Consider the following 25,113-nt stretch of genomic DNA (forward strand, 5'->3'; position numbering starts at 1 on the left):
GCCTCAACGTGCTTGTTGTGTTTCACTTGAGGCAAAGGTTTAGTGAGTGGATCGGCTACATTGTCGTCCGTTCCAATCTTGCAAATTCCAATTTCACCCTCGGATTTTCATTCCCTTATCATGTGAAATCGGCTCATGACATGTTTGACTTTCTGATGCTCCCTTGGCTCTCTAGCCTGAGCAGTAACCCCACAATTATCACAATAGAGGTCTATTGGTCCCTATATTGCGGGGGAAACACCAAGTTCACCAACAAACTTACGAATCCAAATTGCCTTCTTAGCTGCTTCTAAAGCTACCAAGTATTCGACATCAGTTGTAGAATCTGCAGTCGTGCTTTGCTTAGCACTCTTCCAACTGAACGCTCCACCATTTAGACAGAAGACGTACCCTGATTGTGACTTGAAGTCGTCTCTGTCAGTCTGGAAGCTTGCATCGGTATAACCATTAATAACAAATTCCTTACTCCCACCATAGACCAGAAATTTTTCCTTGTTCCTTTTCAGGTACTTTAAGATATTCTTGGCCGCAGTCAAATGCGCCTCTCTTGGGTCTAATTGGTATCCATGGCTCTTATTGGGTCTGATTGCTAAAATATGAAATATGAATCTCCGATTTACTAGATATCTACCTCCGACGATCAAGTTGGTGACCAACAACGGAACTTTATAGGGAGAAAGTAGAGAGAAGTGAGAACAATGGGGTATCTATTGGGATATGGGATATCATGCTTCTAGGGTTTCATGACAAGATCTAGTCGTATCACCTAATCAAAAGAATTACCTAAGTCCTCTAACTAAAGTAGATAGGGAAGTAGGGTCGAATCCACAGGGAAACAATGTCTTTCTATTCCTAAATAATTAATATAATCTAAATTATTAAGTAACCAAGTTGTTTTTATGAGAATTAAACTAAGGAGAATAAAATAAACTAAAGCAAATAAAATTAAGGGAAAATCAATAAATCAAAGCCTAGGGTGTAGGTTCACCAATAAATAATAATCCAGGGTAAAACACAATAATCACCCATGGCGGGTATGGATTTTAGACCCATCCCCGCCCCGCGACACGCTAAAGCTAGATCCATCCCCGCCCCACCAGGGCGGGGATGGGGCGGCTCTCCTACTAGACACGCCCCATTGACATCCCTACTAATAATCATAACACTAAGATAAGATAGAAAACTAAGAATCTTAATTTATCCTCTAATCATATTTGTAACCAACTACTAATTCCATCTTAACATAACTAAATCAAACAAATAACTATCCTAATAATCTAAACCCTTAAAGCCTGAAATAAATAAATAAATAAATAAATATATATATATATATATATATATATATATATATATATAAAATAAAAAAAATAAAAAAAAACCACACACACACCCATGAAAGGTAAAAATCCATAGGCAAAAATCACAATAATTAATAATAATTGTAGGATAGTGTAGGTTTCTAAGAAACTCCATGCATCTTTAAGATTTGCAAGAAAATCACAACATTCTTCACAAATTAAACAATTATATATTCCATGAATCTTTTGGACGATTGCTTTTGCATTAACTAACACGATTAACGTTTTAGAAAAGCTACAAATTAAAAACGCTACCGCTACCTCTACCACTAACCACTACATAAAATGCTATTCTACCAAACACTCTTATTTCTTTCCTACCTACTAGTGTTTTGATTTGATTTTAACGCTAATCGCTACCTAAAACACTGCCTGTGAAATAGGTCCTAAGCTTAGGTGGCAAAGAAAAGAGGCAATTAGGAAAAGAAGTGCAAAATCATAGCAGCTGACAAAGAAAAAGAGCAATTTTGTAAATTTACTATGAGAAGAGCAAATTCGTAAATGTACCTTTCTATTTCTATAGTAAAATCCCTTTCCACTTGGTTTCAAAAAAAAAAAAATCCATTTCCACTTTTTTATGACTTAATAGATTTTATTTTTTTTATTCATTTTCCCTGTTTATTTTCATTCTATATCTATTTCTTTGTTTTATTTTCTCTTGTTATACTTTATTTTTATCAGCTTATATTATAAATACTTTCTATGAGTTTTGTTTCGGGGATTTTTGGAACCCGGTTGAGGAGTATGGATTTCCTCGGGAGACAGATCCGGAATGCAGCAATCGTACAGCCTGAACACCTACAAAACAACGAATCTCTAGCTTATTGGGGATCAGCCTCCGACAATCAAGTTGGTGATCGACAACGGAATTTTAGAGGGAGAAAGTAGAGAGAAGTGAGAATAATGGGGTATCTATTGGGATATGGGAGATCATGCTTCTAGGGTTTCATGACAAGATCTAGTCGTATCACCTAATCAAAAGAATTACCTAAGTCCTCTAACTAAAGTAGATAGGGAAGTAGGGTCGAATCCACAGGGAAACAATGTCTTTCTATTCCTAAATAATTAATATAATCTAAATTATTAAGTAACCATGTTGTTTTTATGAGAATTAAACTAAGGAGAATAAAATAAACTAAAGCAAATAAAATTAAGGGGAAATCAATAAATCGAAGCCTAGGGTGTAGGTTCACCAATAAATAATATTCTAGGGTAAAACACAATAATCAATCACCAATGCATCAATCAATTAGATCATAAAGGGCTTTCGCTACGTATTACAATTACAGAATTAATTTAGCGGTATCAAATCGCATCTCTCGAATCTTGACTTAACCATTTATAAATTAACCTGCCTATTGAAATTAAGCCTATACATCAATTCTCATCTGTCGAATCTCAAATCAATATTGCATAACTCATACAATTAAATCAGGTCTAATCTAATTGCATAGTAGTAAATCAATCAATAGGAAATAAAATATGAAATATAACGAATGAATCGATTAGACAACTGAGTATATTACAATTACATGTTAGACCATATGAGTGTTTAGAAATTTAATGCTAAATTAGTATCAATTTTCTTTTTATTAACTAAATAAGTATTTAAAATTATGCATTACACTTAATGGGCAGGAATATTAGTGGATTGCTAAACATCGCCCGCAAATCTCCACATAAAGCCCACAAATTTATATTGAATTTACCTTATTGCCCTAGACCTAAAAAAAATCTAACCCATACCCACACTCTAATCACCCAAAAATACGGCAATGTCGAGGCAGCAAGGCAAGGAATTGGCGGCCACAGCGGCGAGGGAAGGACGGCTCACGGTGGCAAGGTTTTGTTTTTTAAAAAAAAAAAAAAAATTTAAAAAAAAAAACCAGAAGTGGTGGGGCGCCTAGCCAGGACATCCAGCCCCTGGTGGTGGCGTCTGCTCCGGCCGCCAAAACCAGGGGGCTGGCGTCTGACCTGGACGCCTAGCCACGGTTGTGGCGTTTTCCAGAGGCGCCACCGCCATGGCTGGGCGTCCAGGCCAGACGCCAGCCCCTTGGTTCAGGCGGCCGGAGCAGACGCCACCACCAGGGGCTGGGCGTCTTGGCCAGGCGCCCCACCACTTCCGATTTTTTTTTTTGTCTAATATTTTTTTTTTTTTTTGGAAAATCAGAATTCTTTTGTTAATGTTTAATATTTTTGTTTTATGTGTTAATTTGTTTAATGTGTTAATTAATTTTATGTGTTAATGTTTTTATTTCTAATATATATATATATATTTTTTGAAAATCAGAATTTGTTGTGTTAATGTTTAATTTTTTGTGTTAATGTTTAATTTTTTTGTTTTATGTGTTAATTTTTCATATGTATTAATTTTTTTGTATGTGGTAATTTTTTGTGTTAATAAATAGTGTTTAAATTTTTTACATTATGTGTAATATATTTATTTGTTGAATAACATAATTTTTTTGTGTTAATGTTTAAATTTTTTGTTTTATGTGTTACTTTGTTGTGTTAATTTTTTTTATGTGTTAAGTTTTTATGTGTAATATATTTTGTTTTTGAAAACCGCCTCTTCATATAAATTCAAAATATTTAAAACATAATTTCAGAATAAAACGATTATTTTTTTTTGAACTTATTAACGCATATTTAATTTCAAATTTATCAAAGTTAAAAAACCACAAAAAAAAAAACTTGAAATAAAATTAAAAAAAAATTACAAAAAGTTTAAATAAAATTAAAAATAAAAAATTTAAATAAAATTTAAAAAAAAAGTTTAAATAAAATTACAAAAAAAACAGAAAAAAAATAAAAAAATAAAAAATTACAAAAAGTTAAAATAAAATTACAAAAATAAATAAATAAATAAATAAATTAAAAAAAAATTACAAAAAGTAGGAGTGGCGTCTGGCCAGGAAGCCGCCGCCATGGTGGCGGCGTCCTGACCATGCGCCACAGCCACGGTGGCGGCGTCTTGGCCAGGCGCCACTGCCACAGTTGCGGCGTCCTGGCCAGGCGCCACTGCCACGGTTGCGGCGTCCTGGCCAGGCGCCACTGCCACGGTTGCGGCGTCCTGGCCAGGCGCCACTGCCACGGTTGCGGCGTCCCGGCTAGACGCCACCGCCACGGTAGTGGCGTTCCGGCCAGACGCCACCCCTACGTTTCGTAATTTTTCCCCGGATTATCTCGCTTTCCGGCGACGATGACGGCTCTCCGGTGTCCCTCGGCGATCCACTCCAGCTCCACATTCTTCGTGAGAGTGAATTACGGTTTCGGCAAAAATTAGAAAAAGGGTAAAAGAGTCAAAGTAAAAATAATTGTGGGCTTTATGTAGAGATTTGTGGGCGATGTTTAACAAATCCCGAATATTAACCCCAATCTAATGATATTTAAACAATTTTATTAAAATATGACAACATATGAAAGATACAAATTAAAAAGAATGAAATTATAATTAACCAATTTTTTTACATGATTACATGCAGATAAAGTGTTTATATTATTACGCTATGTTGTTAAACTTCCTTCATTATGTTATGTTATTCGTATTAGAATTAGGCAAGAAAACAATTAAAGTATTAAAATAATAATAATAATAACAATAACCATAACAATAACGACAACGACAGTAACAACGGCGACAACAACAACAGTCGCCGCCGCAGCCACAGTCGCCGGAGCCGCCGCTAACAACAACAACAAATAATAATAATAATAATAATAATAATAATAATAATAATAATAATAATAATAATAATAATAATAATAATAATAATAATAATAATAATTTGTGTGGTACGAATCTACTATTTAATAGATTCATCATATTAAATATTGTTACAAAATTGCCTTATTTAAAATATATTAAACATTTGAATGAATGAAATATGATGTATTAAAGAAATGTTAGTACAAAGTAATATTTATTATGATGTATTATCCTATTATTAAAAGATATGAGAAACGGAGTAATAGCTATATAGGAATATATTTATCATAAAAGATAAGTATAAAAGATTTAGAATAGTATTATGATAGTTATATTATACTAAAATTGTGAAAGAAGTTTTTCCCGGCTTCTTTAGGATAGTTATGTTAAATGATTATGTTAAATAATTTTCGCATAAAAAAGAAGAGGTGTTTTTAGAGGAAAATAAACTACACCATGAATTGACACATGTCAATTCATGGTGTATGTTTTAATATTATGTTATATTGATTGATCGTATTAACAACTAAACAAAATCGGCGAATTGGGATCGGCGAAATGGCGGTGTCAATTGCTTACTCTTCTTCAACCACACTCGTTATCTCTCCTTTACAATTCAAATCCAAAACCTTTCTTTCACAAATTAATTATTGTTTGGGTCCAATTTAGTCCAATTGGGCCTAGGCATTAAATGATCCAATTAAAAGCCCAAGGTCAAGGTTCAACTCTCCAATTGTGCTAAAGTCAAAGGTCAGCCCACAAAGCAAGCCAATTGGGCTAAGGCCCAACCTCCCCATTTATGAAGAGGTATAAAAGCCGTCAATATTCATACATTCATGGAGATTCATTCATTCACAAATTTACATATTCTGAGATATTCAAGCAAAGCCTCAAGCAATTAATTCTCTTGCATAGTGTTCTCTTTTCACACATTGTACTGACTTTAGCATCGGAGGGGCCTTCCTCGGCAACAACCCCGAGGCTAGTTTACGTGTGTTTATTGTGCAGGAAACCTTCGGCCCAACATAACTTGGACCGAATCCAGTCTTCTCCGTTTCAGCGGACCTTCGGCAAGGTCCCATTGTTTTCACCCGAAACAATTTGGCGCCGTCTGTGGGGAAGACTTTCAAAAATCTTTAAGCCAAATTTCTAATCAAGATCATCTTGCAATTATCTTAGTAGCAATGGCTAAGAGCCGCAAGAACAAAGGCCTCCGTCAAGGAACAGGCGAAAAGCCTAAGACTCCTACACCATCACCCTCGCCGGACCGGAACTCTCCCATGGGTGCCAGCTCGGGGGGAGGATTATACAGGGAGGATTCCCTTTCTCCCGTAATTCATAACTCTCATCATAGGCCGAGTCACTCTCGGTCTAGCAGGGGTGAGTCCGATCATAGGACACATTCAGTGCCCCAAAGCCAACCATCGACTGTGCGCTCTCATTCCCATACTCGGCCGAGGACCCCTTTGACGGGGCCCAGCTCGGAGGAGGTGGCAAGAGCGCTGGCAGTGCTCATGGAGGCAATGAGGGCACAAAATATGCCACCACCTCGTGGTCGAACTACTCCGCATACCCGGCATCAACGGAGGAAGCTAGACCATGATGGTGGGAAGCTTCCTTCCTTCCGGGAACTGGAAGAGTGGGAAGAGGATACCTGGAAAACCGAAAAAGAGAGGAAAAAGAACCCTCAATTTTTCAAAGGATCCTCAACCTCCCCACCAGAAACGCATAAGAGCAGCAGCTCAGCTTCTCGGCCAGAATCTACTCACCGAGAACCTGAGACTGTTCGCCGAAGCGTCCTCGACCGACTCGGCGGCAAGGAACCGAGCGTGCGCAGTCGCCTCTCGTTCCCTGCAGCCGAGGCCCAGACTTCCCAGCCAGGGACGAAAACCACTCCTACCTCTCTAAGAGGGCGGAGCGCGGTCCCTTCGGCCAGGAACAAGGGCAAGGCCGTTATGCTTCCCGCCAGTTCACCATTCGAGCAATGGATACTGGAAGAGCGCGTGCCCACGGTTAAAATACCGTCGCACATCACATATGACGGGACCTCGGATCCGAAGGATCACGTGGCCTCGTATGAGACCCATATGCATCTTTGCCCCAGATCCGAAGCGACTTGGTGCAAATATTTCCCAACCACTCTCAAGGGGGTCGCGCAAGCGTGGATCTCCAAGGGAGTAAAGCAGGGCTCCATAACAGGGTGGGATGATCTGTCCTCCAAATTTAGGAGCAAGTTTTCCACGGCAAACCGCCGAGAGAAGACTACTGCAGAACTCATGAGTCTGCAACAGGGGGAAACCGAAAGCCTCCGAGACTATCTGACCCGTTTCAGTAACGAGTCATCCAGCGTCTCTCAGCTGGACCAGGGTCTAGCCGTTTTTGCGATGCAGAATGGCCTTCAGCCCGGAAAGTTCCTAGACTTCATGGTCATGCATACCCCGCAGACCTTGGAGGAGGCTCTGAATGCCTCGGATAAGTTCATCCGAGCCGAAGAATGGAACAAAGCGAAAACCCAACCTCAATTTAGGGGAGGGAAACAAAGACAAATACCCTTGTCTGAAGGCCAAGGCCATAAGGCAAAGGGAAAGTCAAAGGCCTTGGAGCAATCTTCGGCCAGCGACCCAAAGAAGGAAAGATCTGCCTCATACACAGGCAGATACGAGTCCTACACTCCGCTCTCTCTTCCACGCGCCAAAATTTACAGCGTGACGAAGGAGGAGCAGAGTTACCAAAAGCCGAGACCACTCCCAGAGTGGTATCAGCGAAAAAATAAAAATCAGTGGTGCGAGTTCCACGAGTCTTCGGGACACAACACTGAGGAGTGTATCCAACTGAAGGACCAGATAGAGGACATGGTCCGGAAGGGATACTTGAAAAAATACATCGCGGATCACCGCGAGAAAAAAGAATCCGAGAAGTCAGCAAAGGACTCTCGGCAAGACCTCGACTTCCCCCGGAAGAACAGTAAAAAGCCGGAGGGGAAATTCCCTCCGATCAATGTTATCTCGGGAGGAATATATTCTCGGAGGGAACACAAGCGACACCTTAGAGCTTTGACTCACCAGGTGAACAACGCTGACATTCAATCTCCCCAGTCGCCGGTGCCGAACATGACGTTCACAACCGCCGACTGCCGGGGGATAGCGTTCCCTCACGAGGATCCGTTGGTGATCATCGCCACGGTGGCCAACCACGACGTCAGTAAGGTCCTTGTTGACGGTGGCAGCGGAGCAAACATTCTGTTCCGAAGGGCCTACAATCAAATCAAGCTGAAGCCCAAGCACCTTACGCCGGTACCCTACCCGGTATCCGGGTTCAACGGGGCTTCAACTTATCCAGATGGGAAGGTGACACTTCCTGTCACCATTGGCTGCGATGAGGCAGCCAGAAACGTCATGATTGAATTTTTGGTCATTGACGCTCCTTCAGTGTACAACGTGATTTTGGGGAGACCCATAATTCATGAGATCCAAGGGGTCGTCTCAACTTATCATCAGCTGATGATTTATGTCTCAGACGCCGGCTTCCCCGAAAGGATACATGGCAACCAGAAGGACGCCCGAAGGTGCAACTACCTCAAGCCATCCAGTAGTCGCCCAGATGACGACAAGGATGAGGAGAAAGAAAAAGAAAGAGAGCCAAGCACAAAAAAACCGAAAGGCCTAAGTGCTTCGGCCCAAGGATCTGTACCCAGAGGTAAAGGGCCCGAAAGGGAAAAGGCTAGCTCTTCAGCTGAGCCGCAAGACTCAAAGAGCCAGCCGAAGAACAAAAAGACTGGGACACCTGCTGACATTGGCAGCAGGCCAGATTATGAAGAGTCCAGTCCATCAGCAATGGACATGGACCAGCAGACTGAAACAGTTGAGTTGGCCGAAGGAGACATTGAGAAATGTGTAACAATCGGGATGGACCTTGATCCAAACACCCGTTGTGAACTTATTCAGCTCCTTCGGGACAACAGAGATGTGTTTGCTTTCTCGGCAGCTGATATGCCCGGGATAAGTTCAGACCTCATCTCCCATAAGCTTAATGTTGACCCAACGTGTCGACCAGTTAAGCAAAAGAAGCGGAATTATTCCGCTAATAAGAACCGAGACATCGCAGCCGAGGTCAAAAAATTGCTGGAGGCAGGGTTCATCGAACCTTGCCAATATCCAGAATGGCTGGCAAATGTGGTGATGGTTCAGAAGCCCAATGGTACCTAGAGGATGTGCGTTGACTTCACGGACCTAAATAAGGCTTGTCCGAAGGATTTCTATCCCTTGCCGAGGATCGATCAGCTAGTCGATTCGACAAGTGGCCATGCCTTGCTTAGTTTCATGGACGCATTCTCAGGGTATCATCAGATCTTCATGCACCCCGACGATCGAGCAAAGACAGCATTCGTCACGAACGCTGGGGTGTACAATTACAAAATGATGCCCTTCGGATTGAAAAATGCGGGGGCAACCTATCAAAGGCTGGTGGATCAAGTTTTTTCCGATCAAAAGGGCCGAAACATGGAAGTCTATGTCGACGATTCGATCGTCAAGAGCAAAAAACTTGAGGACCATGTAAAGGACCTGGCTGAAACTTTCGCCACCTTGAGAAAGCATCAAATGAAGCTGAATCCGAAGAAGTGTGTCTTCGGCGTGAAGTCAGGGAAATTCCTTGGGTTCATGGTCAGCAAAAGGGGGATTGATGCCAATCCCTCCAAAGTCAAAGCGGCGCTCGACCTTCCTGAGCCGAAAACGAAGCGGGATGTTCAGCGGCTCACCGGAAGAATGGCAGCCCTCTCGAGGTTCATTTCCAGAGCTTCGGATAAGGGGTTACCTTTCTTCAAAGCCCTGAAACTCCCGAAAACAAAAGAGCTTGTTTGGGAGGAAGAGCAAAAAGACGCCTTTAAACAGCTTCGGGAGCATCTGGCTCAACTCCCAACGCTGGCTAGCCCAGCTGAAGGAGAAACTTTGTACCTGTATGTGGCCGTTAGCCCAGCCACCATCAGCGCAGTATTGCTGAAGGAAGAAAGTAAAAGTCGACAACCGATCTACTTCGTCAGTCATACACTGACGGATGCCGAGACTCGCTACCCTCTACTCGAGAAAGTCGCTTTCGCGGTAGTAGTAGCTGCTCGGAAGCTGAGACCCTATTTTGATTGCCATCAGATAGTGGTCTTAACTGATCAGCCGTTGGAAAAAGTTCTCGGCAAGGTTGAAAAATCTGGTAGGCTAGCCAAGTGGGCTTTTGAGCTTACCGAATTCAGCATCAGCTACCGTCCGAGGGCTGCCATTAAGGCTCAAGCTCTAGCGGATTTCTTGGCCGAATGCTCATACCAAGAAGCGCTAGACAATGAAAAGAAAGTCTGGACCGTGTTTACGGATGGATCTTCCACCGAAAACGGTTCGGGGGCAGGAGTAGTGATAACTTCTCCCGAAGGCAAATCCTTTGAGTATGCACTAAAATTTTCTTTTAAGGCCTCGTATAACGAAGCCGAATATGAGGCAGCAATCGTTGGCCTAGAATTGTGCATCTCCCTGGAAGCTGATCATGTCTGCCTGAAACAGACTCTCAGCTAGTTGCATATCAGATCAGTGGCAGCTACGAGGCCAAAGAGCCCTCCATGATAGCTTATCTCGCCAAGATCAAGTCAGTCATTGCAGAGCTGAAAACTTTTGAGGTTCAGCTGATCCCAAGGGGTCAGAATACTCAAGCCGATGCACTCTCCAAACTTGCCAGTTCATCTCTTACCGAGCTGAACAGATCTGTATATGTAGAAGTGCGTCGAGAGAGAAGTGTCGACGAAGCACCTGAAGTGTGCTGCGCTGACCCAGAGCCTAGTTGGATGGACCTCATCCTAGCTTTCAAACTTCGGGGAGAAACTCCCGAAGATAAAGCTTTGGCCTCCAAGATAAAGAGAACCAGCTCTAGGTTCATTGTCTTCAGGGGGGAACTTCTGAAAAAGTCCTTCTCAGCCCCATTGCTGAAATGCGTGGGACCAACAGATGCAGATTATATCCTACGGGAGATTCATCTCGGCATCTGTGGGAACCACATTGGGGGAAGGACCTTAGCCCACAAGGCATTAAGGGCTGGATATTACTGGCCCACCATGATCGCAGATGCTAAGGAGCTGGTTCGGAAATGCGAAAAATGTCAAAAGTACGCTCCAGTTATCCATCAGCCAGCAAGGGATCTTCAGCCGATCCTTAATCCACTCCCGTTTGCCCAATGGGGACTGGATATACTAGGACCATTTCCAGAGGCTGTATACCAGAAAAAATGGCTGATAGTTGGTGTTGACTACTTCAGTAAATGGATCGAGGCCGAAGCAGCCTCGAACATTACAGAGCAAACTGTCAGAAAATTTATCTGGCAGAATATCATCACTCGATTTGGCATCCCGAGGGTATTTGTCTTCGATCATGGGAGGCAATTTGATAACTTACCGCTGAAGCGGTATACAGATCAGTTCGGCATCAAACTGGCATATTCAGCGGTATGCCACCCGCAAAGTAACGGACAAGCCGAAGCTGCAAATAAACAGATCCTAAATGCCCTCAAGAAGAGGGTGGAAGATCAAAAGTCCAAGAGGCTGGAGGAGCTCCCTGGAACCCTTTGGTCCCTTCGGACAACTGAAAAAGAGGCAACGGGCTATTCACCTTTTGAATTGGTGTATGGTGCCGAAGCCGTCCTTCCGGTGGAAATTGGCTCTGAGAGCCTACGAGTGCACCACTTCTCGGCTGAGAATGAGCGACTGATGAGGGAATCTCTCGATTTCCTCGACGAAGTAAGAGACTCAGCCCGAGACAGGATGGCCGCTTATAAGCAGAGAATCAGCAAATTTTATAACCGAAGGGTCCATGCAAGGCCTCTCAAAATTGGAGACCTTGTCCTTCGGAATGCTGCTGCAGTTCAGAAGGGCCGAATCCATGGGAAACTCTCAGCTGCATGGGAAGGACCTTATGAAATCTATGATGAGCTTCAGCCAGGGACATACCGACTTCGGCAGTTGGATGGAACTGAGTTGAAAAATCACTGGAACGCTGATGTACTGAAAAAATATCATGTGTAAACCCATCGGGGCAGAACAATCTTTGTAAGTACATTTTGAACTAATGAAAGGCCTTGGAGCCGCCATTTATATAAATGTTTACAACTTTTTATCCTTTCAAAGTTTTCTTCGTTCTATCTACTCTTTAAGGGTTTTTTATTCAGCCTCGTCTGAAACCTTCGCCTTCGGGTAACTGGGTTTCAGATTGCTGACAAAACTCGTCTTTTTAAAGAACACTGGTCTTTCAGCTGAAGTCAAACTTCAGTAAGACTTGTTCTCCAAAGACATGAGTCCATGGACAATTCTGGGATATTGCCTTAACTGAGCCTTGTATCCCAGAGAGCCATTATCCGAAACATTGCCTTAAGTTGGCCCTGTGTTCCGGGTATCCATTTTTCAAAGATAGACAGAAAATCAAGGATAACAGCCTCGTCTGAAACCTTCGCCTTCGGGTAACTGGGTTTCAGATTGCTGACAAAACTCGTCTTTTTTAAGAACACTGGTCTTTCAGCTGAAGTCAAACTTCAGTAAGACTTGTTCTCCAAAGACATGAGTCCATGGACAATTCTGGGATATTGCCTTAGCTGAGCCTTGTATCCCAGAGAGCCATTATCCGAAACATTGCCTTAAGTTGGCCCTGTGTTTCGGGTATCCATTTTTCAAAGATAGACAGAAAATCAAGGATAACAGCCTCGTCTGAAACCTTCGCCTTCGGGTAACTGGGTTTCAGATTGCTGACAAAACTCGTCTTTTTAAAGAACTATAGTCTTTCAGCTGAAGTCAAGCTTCAGTAAGATTTGTTCTCCAAAGGCGTTATCCGAAGCACTGCCTTCAGTTGGCCCCGTGTTTCGGATACCCATTTTAAAGAAGTGAAGAAATTGTTTATTCAGCTGAAGCCATACTTCAATTTCTGGGGGGCAAGAAGCACTATCACTGCAAGTTCATGTTCGGCAGAATGAAAATGTTTGGCAGAATGAAAGAAACAGTAAAGCATTCAAAAACAAAGCAGTTGAAGAAAAGAGCATCAAATTAATAATTCATACTCAGAAATTGAGCATCAAGTTCAATTAAACTGAATCGGCAGCCGCCCACAAGCGGAAAATAACAGCTGCCGAAATACGTACATAAGCAAAGTTGTAAATAAACAGTTGTACGACAAGGCAAGCTGAAGCAAAAAACGAGGCAAAAAATTCAGAAAGCGGCAAGTCTAAAGTTAAGCGCATGATGAACCGCAAGATTCTGAAGACGACTGCCCGAGTTCCTATGCTTCAGCCCGAGGATCAGACTGATCAGCATTGTTGAGCCCCATGGTGGCCTCAACCCCAGCAGCAGAAGAAGCAGGCTTTGCACTCTGCCGAGCCTCCCTTTCCCTCTGTTCAGCCTCCAACTCCATTCTCTCAGCTTCTTCTTCGGCTTCCTCAGCCTTAAGAATTTCAGCTTCGACTGGAGTTGCATACTTCATATGCGGGTCTTCGGGATTCTGGACCCATTCAGCACATTTGGACCAGTCCAGCTTCGGCTCAGCATGAAGGCAGACTCTTCGGCATACTCTGAACCCGTTTCTGAAACCCATTTCATATTCCTCCTGGGTATAGACACGGACTTTGAGTAGGGCCTCAGCATCAGCCAACTTCTTCTAGGTCTCCTCCAAGTCTTCCTTGGATTTCTTCAGCTCATCGGCGAGCTTGGAGGAGGAACCTTTCAGCTCATTCAGCTCCTGCTGAACTTGGGAAGCCTTCGTCTAAGCCTGGGCCACTTCAACTTTTTTGGCCATCAGTTGATCCTCAGCCTCATGGAGTTTAGCTCTCTGAGCTTCAGCAGCAGCAGCAGCCTCTGAGAGTTGGACATCTTTGGCCTGGAGCAGCTCTTCAGCAGCCATTCGGCTGGCTTCAAGAGCTTCTAGTCGTTGCTGCACTTCAGCTTGTGCAGCAGCTCCTTCCTGAATACGGCTCTCAACGGCAGCCTTGAATTTGGAGACGTCCACTCCCATGTGCTCCCGGAGGAATTTTTCCCCTTCCATCAGTGGGGGAAAAATTTCCTTCTCCATAGCGTCGCAGAAGGTTTTGAGGGCTTCAGCAGCTTTTTTCTCGTACTCCTCACCCTTCTGCTGCTTCTCTTCAGCTTCTGCTTGCTTCAGCTTAGCAAGCTTTAATTCCTCTTCAGCTACCTTCTTGTCGTGCTCAGCAGCGTCTACCCTATCTTGTAGGGTATCTATCAGCTCTACAGTGAGAGTCTGATTGTGGACGAACTGAAAACAGGAAGACAAGTTAAAAAATAAAAAAAAATATAATAAAAATAGAGCTGAATTTTAGAGGAAATAAAGGCAAGGAAAATCACCTGCATCATCAGCAGTTGGTTAGCCCTGGCTGGGTCAGGAACTGATCTGCTGGATTCGCCCATCCCAGCAGTGGCCTTCAGCGACCATATTCTTGCCCTATCTACTTCGGACATGCCAGCAAAATCGCCGAAGTAGGCTGCAGCTCCTTCTCGGTTCTGACCCCATATGAGGTCCCAGATGTGATCTGGGATTGGAATTCGGGGGGCCGAGAAACCCATTTCTCCAGATTGCAGAGTCTGGAAGGAGGGAAAGGATGACGATGGAGCTTGTTTAGCTTTGGATGGCTCAGCATCATCCTTCTCAGAGGAGTCAATTACTATGACCTCCTCTTCTTCAGTGGTGAGGACGAAAGCCTCAACCTCTCTTGCGATGTCTGCCGTGAAACCCTCAGCACTGGGCATCACGGCATCCCTATTTTTGTGCTCAGCAGCACTCTCCTTAATTTCTTCTTGGACCCCTCCCTTAGATTCGGGAGTTCTCTGATCCACCTCCATCTCAGGAGGTGGCGGAGGGGTCTTTGGAGGTGATTGGGGTGGTGGCCGGGGAACCCTCGGCGATCCATTGCCTTCCTCGGGTTCCCTTATTGCAACGCCGATGGTCATCGGCCTTCGCTGAAAGTCATGCGGCCCGATGATGGCCATCCTTCGGCGCCTTTTCTGAAGGGGCTGCTCGTCCATATCTGAGTCTGAAGACTCTTCTTGTATTTGGTCTTCGGGACGAACAGGGGCTTTCCCTTCTCTGTGTCTGTTACTCTCTTCAGACTGTAACAGACAGGGGGGAGGAAGAATGTGAGTAAAAAAAAAAAAAAAAAAAAAAAAAAAAAAGAAAAACAGTTAAGTCCGAAAGCTCACCGAGGTCTTCAGCAAAGCCTCGTCTTCTTCAGCTGCCCTAGCTGCAGCTTCTTCTTCAGCTGCCCTAGCTGCAGCTTCTTCTTCAGCAGCTCTGGAGGACCCTTCTCCTCCTTCGCAAGCTTCGAGAACCCGTGCAACCTCTTCGGCTGTACGGGCAGCTTCAGCTTCTTCGTCCAGCAGCTGAAACCAGGGGTCTCTCTTCTTCCACCAAGGCTTCTGCCTCTGATACAGAGCAACAGCCTCAATTTGGAAGTGGGAAGAGTCTAGATGAACTTCCCTATGCCTCGGTTCAGTGATAGACGGGGCCCGTTCAGTTACAACTCGTTCTCGGTTGACACCAAGACGAGCGTAGTTAATGCCAACGTTGGTCTCGTCCCGCTCTGAAAAAGAAAAGGGGAAAGGTCAGTTCAGATAGGTTGGCACAGCATAAAAAAGCGAAGCGAGAGAAAGATAATTAAAAAGCCTCGGCCCCAGCCGAAGAAGCTTACCATCCTTAAACTTTCGGCTGAGGCCAACAGCTGCTAGCATGTTCTCTTGGAAAACATAATGCGTATCGGGGAGCCAAGTCTCCGGGATATGCTGCATTCGGCCGCTGCCCCCCCGGTTCGGCAGCTTGCCGAAGATATGTTGTTGATCAAGGTTCGGATCCGCCCCGTTATCTGCGGGGGGACCTAGACTTCCCATCTCGGGATCAGGCTCAGCAAGGTACCGGGGAGCGCTGAAGACGCAAGGGTGGCCCGGATCTGTGGGTGCCCTAACCCAAATCCATTGACCTCTCCAGTCCTTGTCTGAAGAGTCGTTCGGCCACCCAGAACCATGGCTTCCGTGCCCACTTTGAATATTTGGCACTAGCCGATGAAGCTTTTTGAAGCAGTGCAGGTTCGGCACATACTTGAAGAACTTGCAGACCCATAAGTATGTCATCACCCTTCGGATGCTGGTGGGAGTTAACTGACATAGGGAGATATTGTAATGGATCAGCAAGTCTCGGACGAATACGTCCAAAGGGAACCTCAGCCCATACTGAAGCTGTCTTGTATACACCCCCACATACCCCGGGGGTGGACGATGGATTCTATCGGATGCCGCGGGCATTCGGCACCAATACCCATCAGCTTCAAAAATGTCGTAATGCAACTCAATTTGCTCGGCAAACCGATATTGTTCGGCATTCTCTACCCACCATGAGTAGGGGCGGTTCTTTATCATGGCCGAAGCTACTTCGGCATTCTCCCACTCTGAAAACCCGGGGAGGATATCCCAAAGGACAGCGGGAACTTCATCGTCCCGTCCAGAAGCGCTCGGCCCCTCCGTTCTCTGAGGAGGAGCCGAAGAAATTGGAGTCGCCCTAATCCCATCAGCAGGGTCAGACTCTGGCCTTTGTCCATTCCAGGTCCCAATCCTGTTCCTAGGATCGGGAATCGGCCTTGCTCTTCTTGGAGCACGGGCCCTACCTCTAACTCCTCTTGCCATTGATTATTTCGAAGAAAAAAGTCGAAAAAAAAAGGGGAAGGAGTTCGAATTCGAAGAAAAATAAACTGAAATCAAAGGAATTTACCTTAATCTGAAGCGAAAGTTGCCGATTTACGAGTTCGTAGTGGCAAGTCTCAGCTTCTAAGCTTAATGCTCGGGGAATTTGCGAAGTTTTGATGCGGGTTCTTGGTTTCTCTCTCGAGAATTCTGGGTTTGTGTTGGTGAATAAGTGAGAAGAGATGACGCGCCTCTGTTTATATCTCCAGGAATGGGATTCGAGGAGTCTGCGTTTCAATTTCTCTTAAATACTCCACTAAGTAACCGTTAAACACATGATCTTGTGATTAAACTGCCCATTATCCGTCCAACTTCCACAATCATCCACCTTAACCGTTGTTATCTCATTAATTACGGTTTAAATTCAAATTTTTGGATTAATTAAATCATTTACTTCCCTCCTTTTCTGAATTAAATCAAACCCGACCCGTCATCCTTCCAAATCGGGTCTGGGGGGCAAGTTGTTTGGGTCCAATTTAGTCCAATTGGGCCTAGGCATTAAATGATCCAATTAAAAGCCCAAGGTCAAGGTTCAACTCTCCAATTGTGCTAAAGTCAAAGGTCAGCCCACAAAGCAAGCCAATTGGGCTAAGGCCCAACCTCCCCATTTATGAAGAGGTATAAAAGCCGTCAATATTCATACATTCATGGAGATTCATTCATTCACAAATTTACATATTCTGAGATATTCAAGCAAAGCCTCAAGCAATTAATTCTCTTGCATAGTGTTCTCTTTTCACACATTGTACTGACTTTAGCATCGGAGGGGTCTTCCTCGGCAACACCCCCGAGGCTAGTTTACGTGTGTTTATTGTGCAGGAAACCTTCGGCCCAACATAACTTGGACCGAATCCAGTCTTCTCCGTTTCAGCGGACCTTCGGCAAGGTCCCATTGTTTTCACCCGAAACAATTATAATTTCATTTCCCCCAAAAAATCCTGCATTTTCTCTAAATTATCAACAAAAGCCCTCCATTTTTCTCTCCGAAATGGCAAGAAATTCAGCACCCATTTCGTTCCCAAGGCTTCTGCTTCATCTTCTGGTATAATTTTTATGCTTAATTGGCTATTTTTTAGCTTAATATTTACTTGAATTTCTTCATAGAAATTAAATAGTACTGATTTTATGCTGTTAGTTGAGTTATGAACAAATGCAGTGTTTCAATTTTAGTGGGTATATATTATATTGTTAATCTAGTTGGTTTATTTTGAAATTCCTTAAATTTTATTTATTGATTAAAAGAGTGATGCTAAAAGAAATATTGCTGAATTGTGAAATTTTTGGTATTTGAAATGTTGTTATTGTTGTGCCAAATTTATTAATTAGTCTTACATAGTAGGTTGTTGATAAAATTATAAACTAATCCTTGGTGAATTTTCATGAACTTCCCTTGTCCTTCCAATTTTTTTTTTTTTTTTTTTTTTTTTTTTTTTTTTTTTTTTTTTTTTTTTTAAGCACTACTCGTTACTCTCTCCCTTTCTTTTTGTTTGTCCAATTTAGAATATTCCATTTGAAGAGAGACAAACTTTGATGATAAGTATTCATCGATATATAAAGAAAGAATAACATATTCACGTGTGATCTTGTTTGATTCGTTTAGATGTGTAATTTCAACATATTAATTAAAAAAAAAAAGAAAAAAAATCAAGTTAGAATGCATGAAGTATGTGCATAAAGTAAAATGAGACAAACAAAAGGGAAGGGAGGGAGTTTATTCTAATCATGAACCTTGATTAATATCTTTGTCAACACAAAGGTGGATGTGGATGGAGAATTTTTAATATGGAAACAAGCAAAGGAAGTAGAGAAAACTACTCCGTATCGTGTTATACAGCTTCTATTGCTCTTCTCACCAAATTGAATTAAGATGCTGACTTGCTCTTATGTTTGAAACCACCATGCAGTTGCGAATGCAGAGTATGCAGAGGAACCTGCAACCCGTGTGAAATTCCCTAAGTCTTTAAATATCCCTGGTTGTTCGACTTCATTGTCTTTGGTTGGAACTGGTATGCTGAGTTTTTAATATTTCATTTGCTATATCAAAATGAACATTACATGATAAATGCTAATTCTTGGAACATCTATTCTTCTCAATTCTCAATCTCTGATTGATTCTGCATTTCAGAGACAAACATGAAGCAATGATGTTAAGGCTGCCTCCTACAAGTACATTGTGAATCTGACATTAACATAACTCATAAGGGTAGTGCGTAGTTTATATCTTATTTTGAAGATGAGCAATGGAAGACCTAGCACCTGTTATAACTTCCTACCAGTAACAATGTGGGTCTGACAAAACATTATGTACATGGCGCGGTGCTTTATCTTTATTCTGATTTAAAAGAAGATCCATAGAAGACCTAGCAGCTCTGTATAATTTCCAACCATATGTTAAATAACTTATTAAGCGAAGTTTAATTTTATAGTTTCTGTAGTAGGTAGATTACATGTTGGATTGCTTGAAGCCTTTAATAATTTCTTATAATCGAAAATCAAATTTTTATTCTTCTAAATTACAAATGTAGTACAAGTATGTCAGCAGACTAAGCTTTAGTTGACCTACTGTAAAACCTGAATCCAACCAGCCCTTGAATCAAGATGCTCATTTGAAAAGGACTATGAATTTAACACATAACTGTTCAATGTTTAATCCCAAATTTCAGAATTTGAAACTGGCCTGATACATTCATCTGCCAGATCCTGGACTTTTGAAGACTGCTGATGCACAACATTGTAGTTGCTAACCCTAACATATACAGGTTGATGTCATCGAGATAATGGTAGAGATCACTAAAAAATCCAGTAACTCACTACTGAAAAATTGGCAACTGAATTCGCAGAACAATAAAGACTAGTAGGCAGCTAAAAGGCAAATCTATTATATCTTTTTAAGCTACTAGCCCTTTGTTCATCACTTGACTTTGCTTAAAATGATTGTGTAGAATATAATGTCATCCTCTCTTGTAGAAATTTTGTTACTCTGTATCAGACATAGCATTTCTCTAGTACAGAGGACTACGGAGTGTGTTTTTTTTCCAGTTCTTTTTCAATGCAAGTTGAGGTTCATCTTTATCTAAAATCAGTTGTCAAGATAATAGAATGAGATCTGTCTGTGCACTTCGGCAGGTTATGAGTTTTATCAACTTTATTAAGTAGCCAATGTAATTAAATACTTTCCTGTTTTTCTTCTAGGTGAGATGATCAACATTGTCAATTCTTTTGTTTGCAATGAAATTCAGGCTACAGGGAAAAAGTTTTTGCAATTATTGGAGTCAAAGTGTATGCAGCAGGACTTTATATAAATCCCTCTATGCCGAATGAATTTAGTCCTTGGAAAGGAAAGTCAAAATCTGAAGTTGAACAGGATCCGGCCTTGTTCCAATCTGTATACCAATGTAATGAAATCAATAAAATGGGTTTGTAGATTGTACACTAATGAGAGGGGGTTGCACAAGGTCCAATTCTAATTTAAATTATCTCTTGTACAGCATCTTTGGAGAAGTCATTGCAAATTGCTTTAGTAAGAGATGTTGATGGAAAAACATTTTGGGATGCTTTGGATGAAGCTGTTTCTCCAAGAATAAAGAAACCGACTCCTGTTGATGAATCAGCTCTTTCAACTTTCCGTAGTATCTTCCAAGCGCTATCTCTTAAAAAAGGCACTTTGATTCTTCTAACTTGGCTTGAGCCATCCAAGATGCTGGTAAGTACATCTGTTGTACTTTGAGAACAGAAGTTTCTCCTCATTTTTTCTGTTGGGGGTTGCTGAAAAGGTTGGGTTTTATTTGTTTAACAGGTGTCTGTGTCACTGAATGGGGTACCTACAAAAGTAGATGCCACAATTGAGTCGATGAATGTCACAAAAGCCCTTTTTGATGTGTTCTTTGGAGAATCTCCAGTTTCTCCTACCTTAAAGTCTTCTGTTGCCGATGGTTTGGCAACCACCTTGTAGTAACTGCACTGTGAAAGGTCTAGCACTCTAGCCAAAATTGTGATTTTAAAATTTCCGAGCAAGGGTTTGCCTCAAGTGAACACCGCATGCTGTTGTGTAAAATCATTATTTTAATATTTGTTCATTAACAGGTTAGTCCAAATTCAGCAATCATCACTGTGCTTTGATAATCTTGTGCTCCTGAAACCCTTGATTTAGAGATTATTAGCTCTCTTGATGTTGGTTATTTTTTGTTTATTGTCTTTATTCAATAGATTTCCAAGCGGATAATTGGTTTATCTTGAATTCCATATCCATTTTCTGTTTATCTCCTTCATTGTAAACATTGGTCTATGGTATAGAAAATAAATAAGCGTGCTTTGATATTAAATGAATTTGATCTTTGTTTACTAATTGATTTCAATTGAGTTCGAGAAGTTATTCACAATATGTGTTTGATCTTATTACCACCTGCTGCTTGGTCTTGTTTCAACTACAATGTGCCGTTTTTACATAATTGTAACCTTGTGGTGGCTACACATTTCTCTGTGACTGGCTACACTTAATGTTTCTTAAAAATCCTTGTATCATTTTTGTCGTGCCTGTTGCTCAAAAACTGTGCTCTGTGGCCATAAAATCCAACTTCTATCCTACTTCATATTATTTATCTTTTTTATGACGAGTTTGAACCTGTACCAAGTGATGATTGGACGTTTATTGTCTACTTCTGCAATTAATTGATACTGGAGACTACAAATGCTCAACACTGATTTCTATTACTTTTATTATACATGAGTATCTGATGAAACATCTGAAACTTTTCTGTCTGGTTTTGCTTTTTCTAGCATTTTGACAACTTCAGCCATATTCGGTCTCTTAAATGGCTCCGACTCTAAGCACATTAATGCAATGCTGAAAACGGAATTTACTTCTTGGATGGAGCAGGACTCCAAGCTACTGTCTAGCACTTGCTCTTCTCTCTTTTCCTGGACAACTGCCTTTACCTGCTCATCAGTTAACAAATTATCGATCAGCTGCTTTTAGCATCAGAAGACTAAAACTTAGCTTTTGTCATGTATATAATCTTCGTTTTTAGCTCTTTATGTTATCTTATCAAGCTTATCACTGTGCGGAGCATTATCACTTAGCACAAATACTGACATGTGTGTGCTATGGAGTTTTTTGTGGCTGTAAAATATGCTTTAGAGTTTTGATGTTATTTTAGCTTTGATTACTTCATATTGGAGTGAATTAAAACCAAAGCAAACTTAGAATTGAAGGCTTACCCAGGTGACCAGCTTTGTTCCCTCCTCAACAAACGCTTCATCCATGGGCTTTTTTCCTGTCAAAAGCTCCAACAACACAACACCGAAGCTATAAACATCTCCTTTTGCTGTTGCTTTCCCTGTATCAAAGTATTCTGTGGAAATGTTTCAATATTTTGATCAACATATGACTCTTTCCAAAATTTAGCAAAAGGAAGTACCCCAAAAGGTTTCAGTACCTGGGGCCAAATAGCCAAAAGTTCCAGCAACAATGGTGGATACATGAGTCTTGTCGGGTTCCATGAAAGTAGCTAGCCCAAAGTCAGAAACCTGAGCCTCGAAATTTTCGTTCAACAAGATGTTGCTCGATTTTATATCTCTGTGGATGATGTGAGGTATACAGTCATGGTGAAGGTATGCTATTCCTCTTGCTGCTCCTAATGCTATTTTGTATCTTGAAGACCAGTCTAAAAGCTTCTTATTTTTGAATCTACCTATATAATAAATATTATAACATAAACAGTTATTCTTCAATTTTGAAATGTTTGCTATCAACTTGAGTTTGTATGTTCTAATTTGGAAGTGATGTTTTAAAATTTTATTTTAAAAATCACTGTCAAGTAAAAAATGTTTCTAAAGTCTACCTCGCATATTCCAAAAAATTCAAACGTACTGATAAATAAGATTGAAGCAAAGCACGTAATTTAAGTTGGTTATAAACATACCATGTAGATATGCATCCAGACTTCCATTGGGCATTAACTCATATATGAGAAGATTATATTGAGGTGAAGTGTAATATCCATAGAGAGTAACAATGTTTCTGTGCTTTATATCACCCATTGCCTCTAATTCTCTCTCGAAACCACGGTCTCGGTCTACACTTCCCCTGTTAAGCCTCTTAACTGCAAATAATCTTTCTTCATTCATGCTTAGTTTATACACAGTCCCGTAGCCTCCAGAGCCAATAATATCCTTGTTGCTTAACTTGAGTGCCTTCTTTAACAATGCATCTGCCTTCAGTGTTTTTGTACTTGAAGGCCTGAACATCACCATTTTTCCACCTGTTTTTTGACTGCCTTGTAAGATGTTTATCAGGAAAAATCAAGAACATTTGCTTTCAAAGTTCAGATCGTACCTGAGTAGCTGTCTTGAACTGATATATGCTTTCGCTTCCATTTCTTGTAAAGAAGAATTGATATAATGATCTTCGAAGTTACAAATGCAAGACAACTTATTGTAATGTACAGGGTTATGATTTTTGCATTGCTCATTTGAAAACCTATAAACAGTGCAAGTTTGAGAAGTCAAAAAAGTAATATTCTGATGAGAATTTGCTACAGCCAGATCTGAAGATTATTTCAGAAAGTTTCTAATGAAGTGTTAGACTGCAATTCAAATATGAGCACACAATTGAATCACTGAATATGTAAAATTTGATATCATGGGAAAGCCTAAGTTTATTCTAAGATATGTGAACATCAGTTTATATCATCAGCCGAAAAGTCTCCCTAGTTTTCATTAAAAACAGAGAAACCCATTCATCAAGTCGGGTTACTACGTGACATGCCATACAGTTTTAATATCTCAAGATTAACCATGAAGAGCTCGAATGTTTTGCCTAAAAGAGGGAGCCGGGGTAAGGATGTAAGTAGAAAAATGTTACCTGGTCCGTCAGCTTGTATAAACCTGCGATGAAACTGTTTGAACACCAAAATTATCAGGAAGGCTCTGTGCGTACCGCTTTGGGCTAGATTGTTACTTATGCTGAATATCGATGAGTAGGGAAGATAAAGTGGAAGAATGGCACCTGATTTCTTCCATAATATGTATCTTTTTGAAAAAGAAAAAGTGGTGGATAAAACAAAAAAGAATGTGATTGGGTTTGATTTGTCATGAGTTTGATTAATTTTGGTACATCACATGAAGTGTAACTGTACGTAGGGAATATAACAGAAGGGTGCAGTACCTTGTGTTTGTCCTTTCGGCTTTTGTTGACATTATAAAGTCTTTTTCACCTTGTTGATTCATCACCTGTATTTCATGATAGCACTCAATATTTCAGATTTTCTGGGTTTAATGCGGAGTACATTCACTGATTCACTGTATAATCGGTTGTACTTATACTGTAATTGACTTTGCTAATGAGCAAATTAATTCAGTTCGACTATATCAATTTGCTGGAAATTCTTGTAGTGCATCTGGATATATTGGTTAATGTCTGATGGGGTGAATAGGCTCGATAGTCCGGATATAGCCATGTTTCTTTTGGAGAATGCTTTATATGTAACCCTTTTGGTTTTGTAATATTTGATCAATTTTTTTTGGAGACATCTTGAGCAAGGAACACAAAAGCAAATCCTAATATCTTCATGAGAGATCTGTATAGTTCTTAAGCGACTCCGTCCTTTGAATTTAGGTTAGGAATGTTAGTGGGCAGGTCTCATACCCAAGTGGAACGGAGATAGGTCTTGTTTTGCGGGTGGTGAAGCGGGGATGAGGATAAAAATCATACGCACCATGGATGATGGGCAGGTAGATTTTAGGTAGTCCATGCTATTGGAGTATAGAGAGGCCCAATCAGGCGCGAGTACAAGTGTTTTTTTAATACGTTTGCTTGCCCGATCGGTCAGAGCCCGCATGGTCGGGCGCGAGTGACAAGTTAATTTTCGTCTTTTTTTCGCCTAGTCAGGCGGACCTCGCTTGCCCGATCAGACGCGCATGCAAGTTGAGATTACATATCACTCTCGCCTAATCGCGCAAACCTCGCCCGATCGGGTGCGAATGCACGTTAGCATACCAACGACTCTTTCTCTTCCTCTTCCTTTGTAACTTCCATTTAACACCCACAGTTAATGTGGTGTTTAAGACGTTAACTCACCTTAATTTCTGATTGAGGCTTTATCTCTTTGGATTTTTCAACTCTTGATTATCCTATCTTTCATTATATATTTTAGTAAATGAAAAAATTCAGATAACAAGAATCATCAAACACACTAAGCTAAACATAATTCTCTCTTTGGGCATAAGTTTACTACTCTCCCATCTCATACCCAAAAGTGCCTTTGTGTGGAAGTGGTGTGTGTTACCTTAGGGAACGT

General features: G+C 41.4%; 2 protein-coding genes across 2 annotated transcripts; one reads left to right on the top strand and one right to left on the bottom strand.

Annotated features, from left to right (window-relative positions):
- The first annotated feature begins 5,480 nt into the window (after positions 1-5,480).
- Positions 5,481-21,063, top strand: LOC110737891 (fatty-acid-binding protein 3, chloroplastic-like). Its single transcript, XM_021918241.1, has 6 exons — positions 5,481-5,712; positions 17,726-17,858; positions 18,721-18,822; positions 20,056-20,211; positions 20,305-20,519; positions 20,613-21,063. The coding sequence occupies exons 1-6, from the start codon at positions 5,626-5,628 to the stop codon at positions 20,766-20,768; spliced, it is 849 nt and encodes a 282-aa protein (XP_021773933.1). The 5' UTR covers positions 5,481-5,625; the 3' UTR covers positions 20,769-21,063.
- A 383-nt stretch (positions 21,064-21,446) lies between these two features.
- Positions 21,447-24,272, bottom strand: LOC110737890 (receptor-like serine/threonine-protein kinase At1g78530). Its single transcript, XM_021918240.1, has 6 exons — positions 23,679-24,272; positions 23,151-23,294; positions 22,738-23,076; positions 22,252-22,506; positions 22,034-22,167; positions 21,447-21,751 (listed from the first exon to the last, which is right to left on the bottom strand). The coding sequence occupies exons 2-6, from the start codon at positions 23,284-23,286 to the stop codon at positions 21,533-21,535; spliced, it is 1,083 nt and encodes a 360-aa protein (XP_021773932.1). The 5' UTR covers positions 23,287-23,294; positions 23,679-24,272; the 3' UTR covers positions 21,447-21,532.
- Between the last annotated feature and the right edge of the window lie 841 nt (positions 24,273-25,113).

Source organism: Chenopodium quinoa, unplaced genomic scaffold (assembly GCF_001683475.1).
Source record: "Chenopodium quinoa cultivar QQ74 unplaced genomic scaffold, ASM168347v1, whole genome shotgun sequence".
NCBI classification, from domain to species: domain Eukaryota; kingdom Viridiplantae; phylum Streptophyta; class Magnoliopsida; order Caryophyllales; family Amaranthaceae; genus Chenopodium; species Chenopodium quinoa.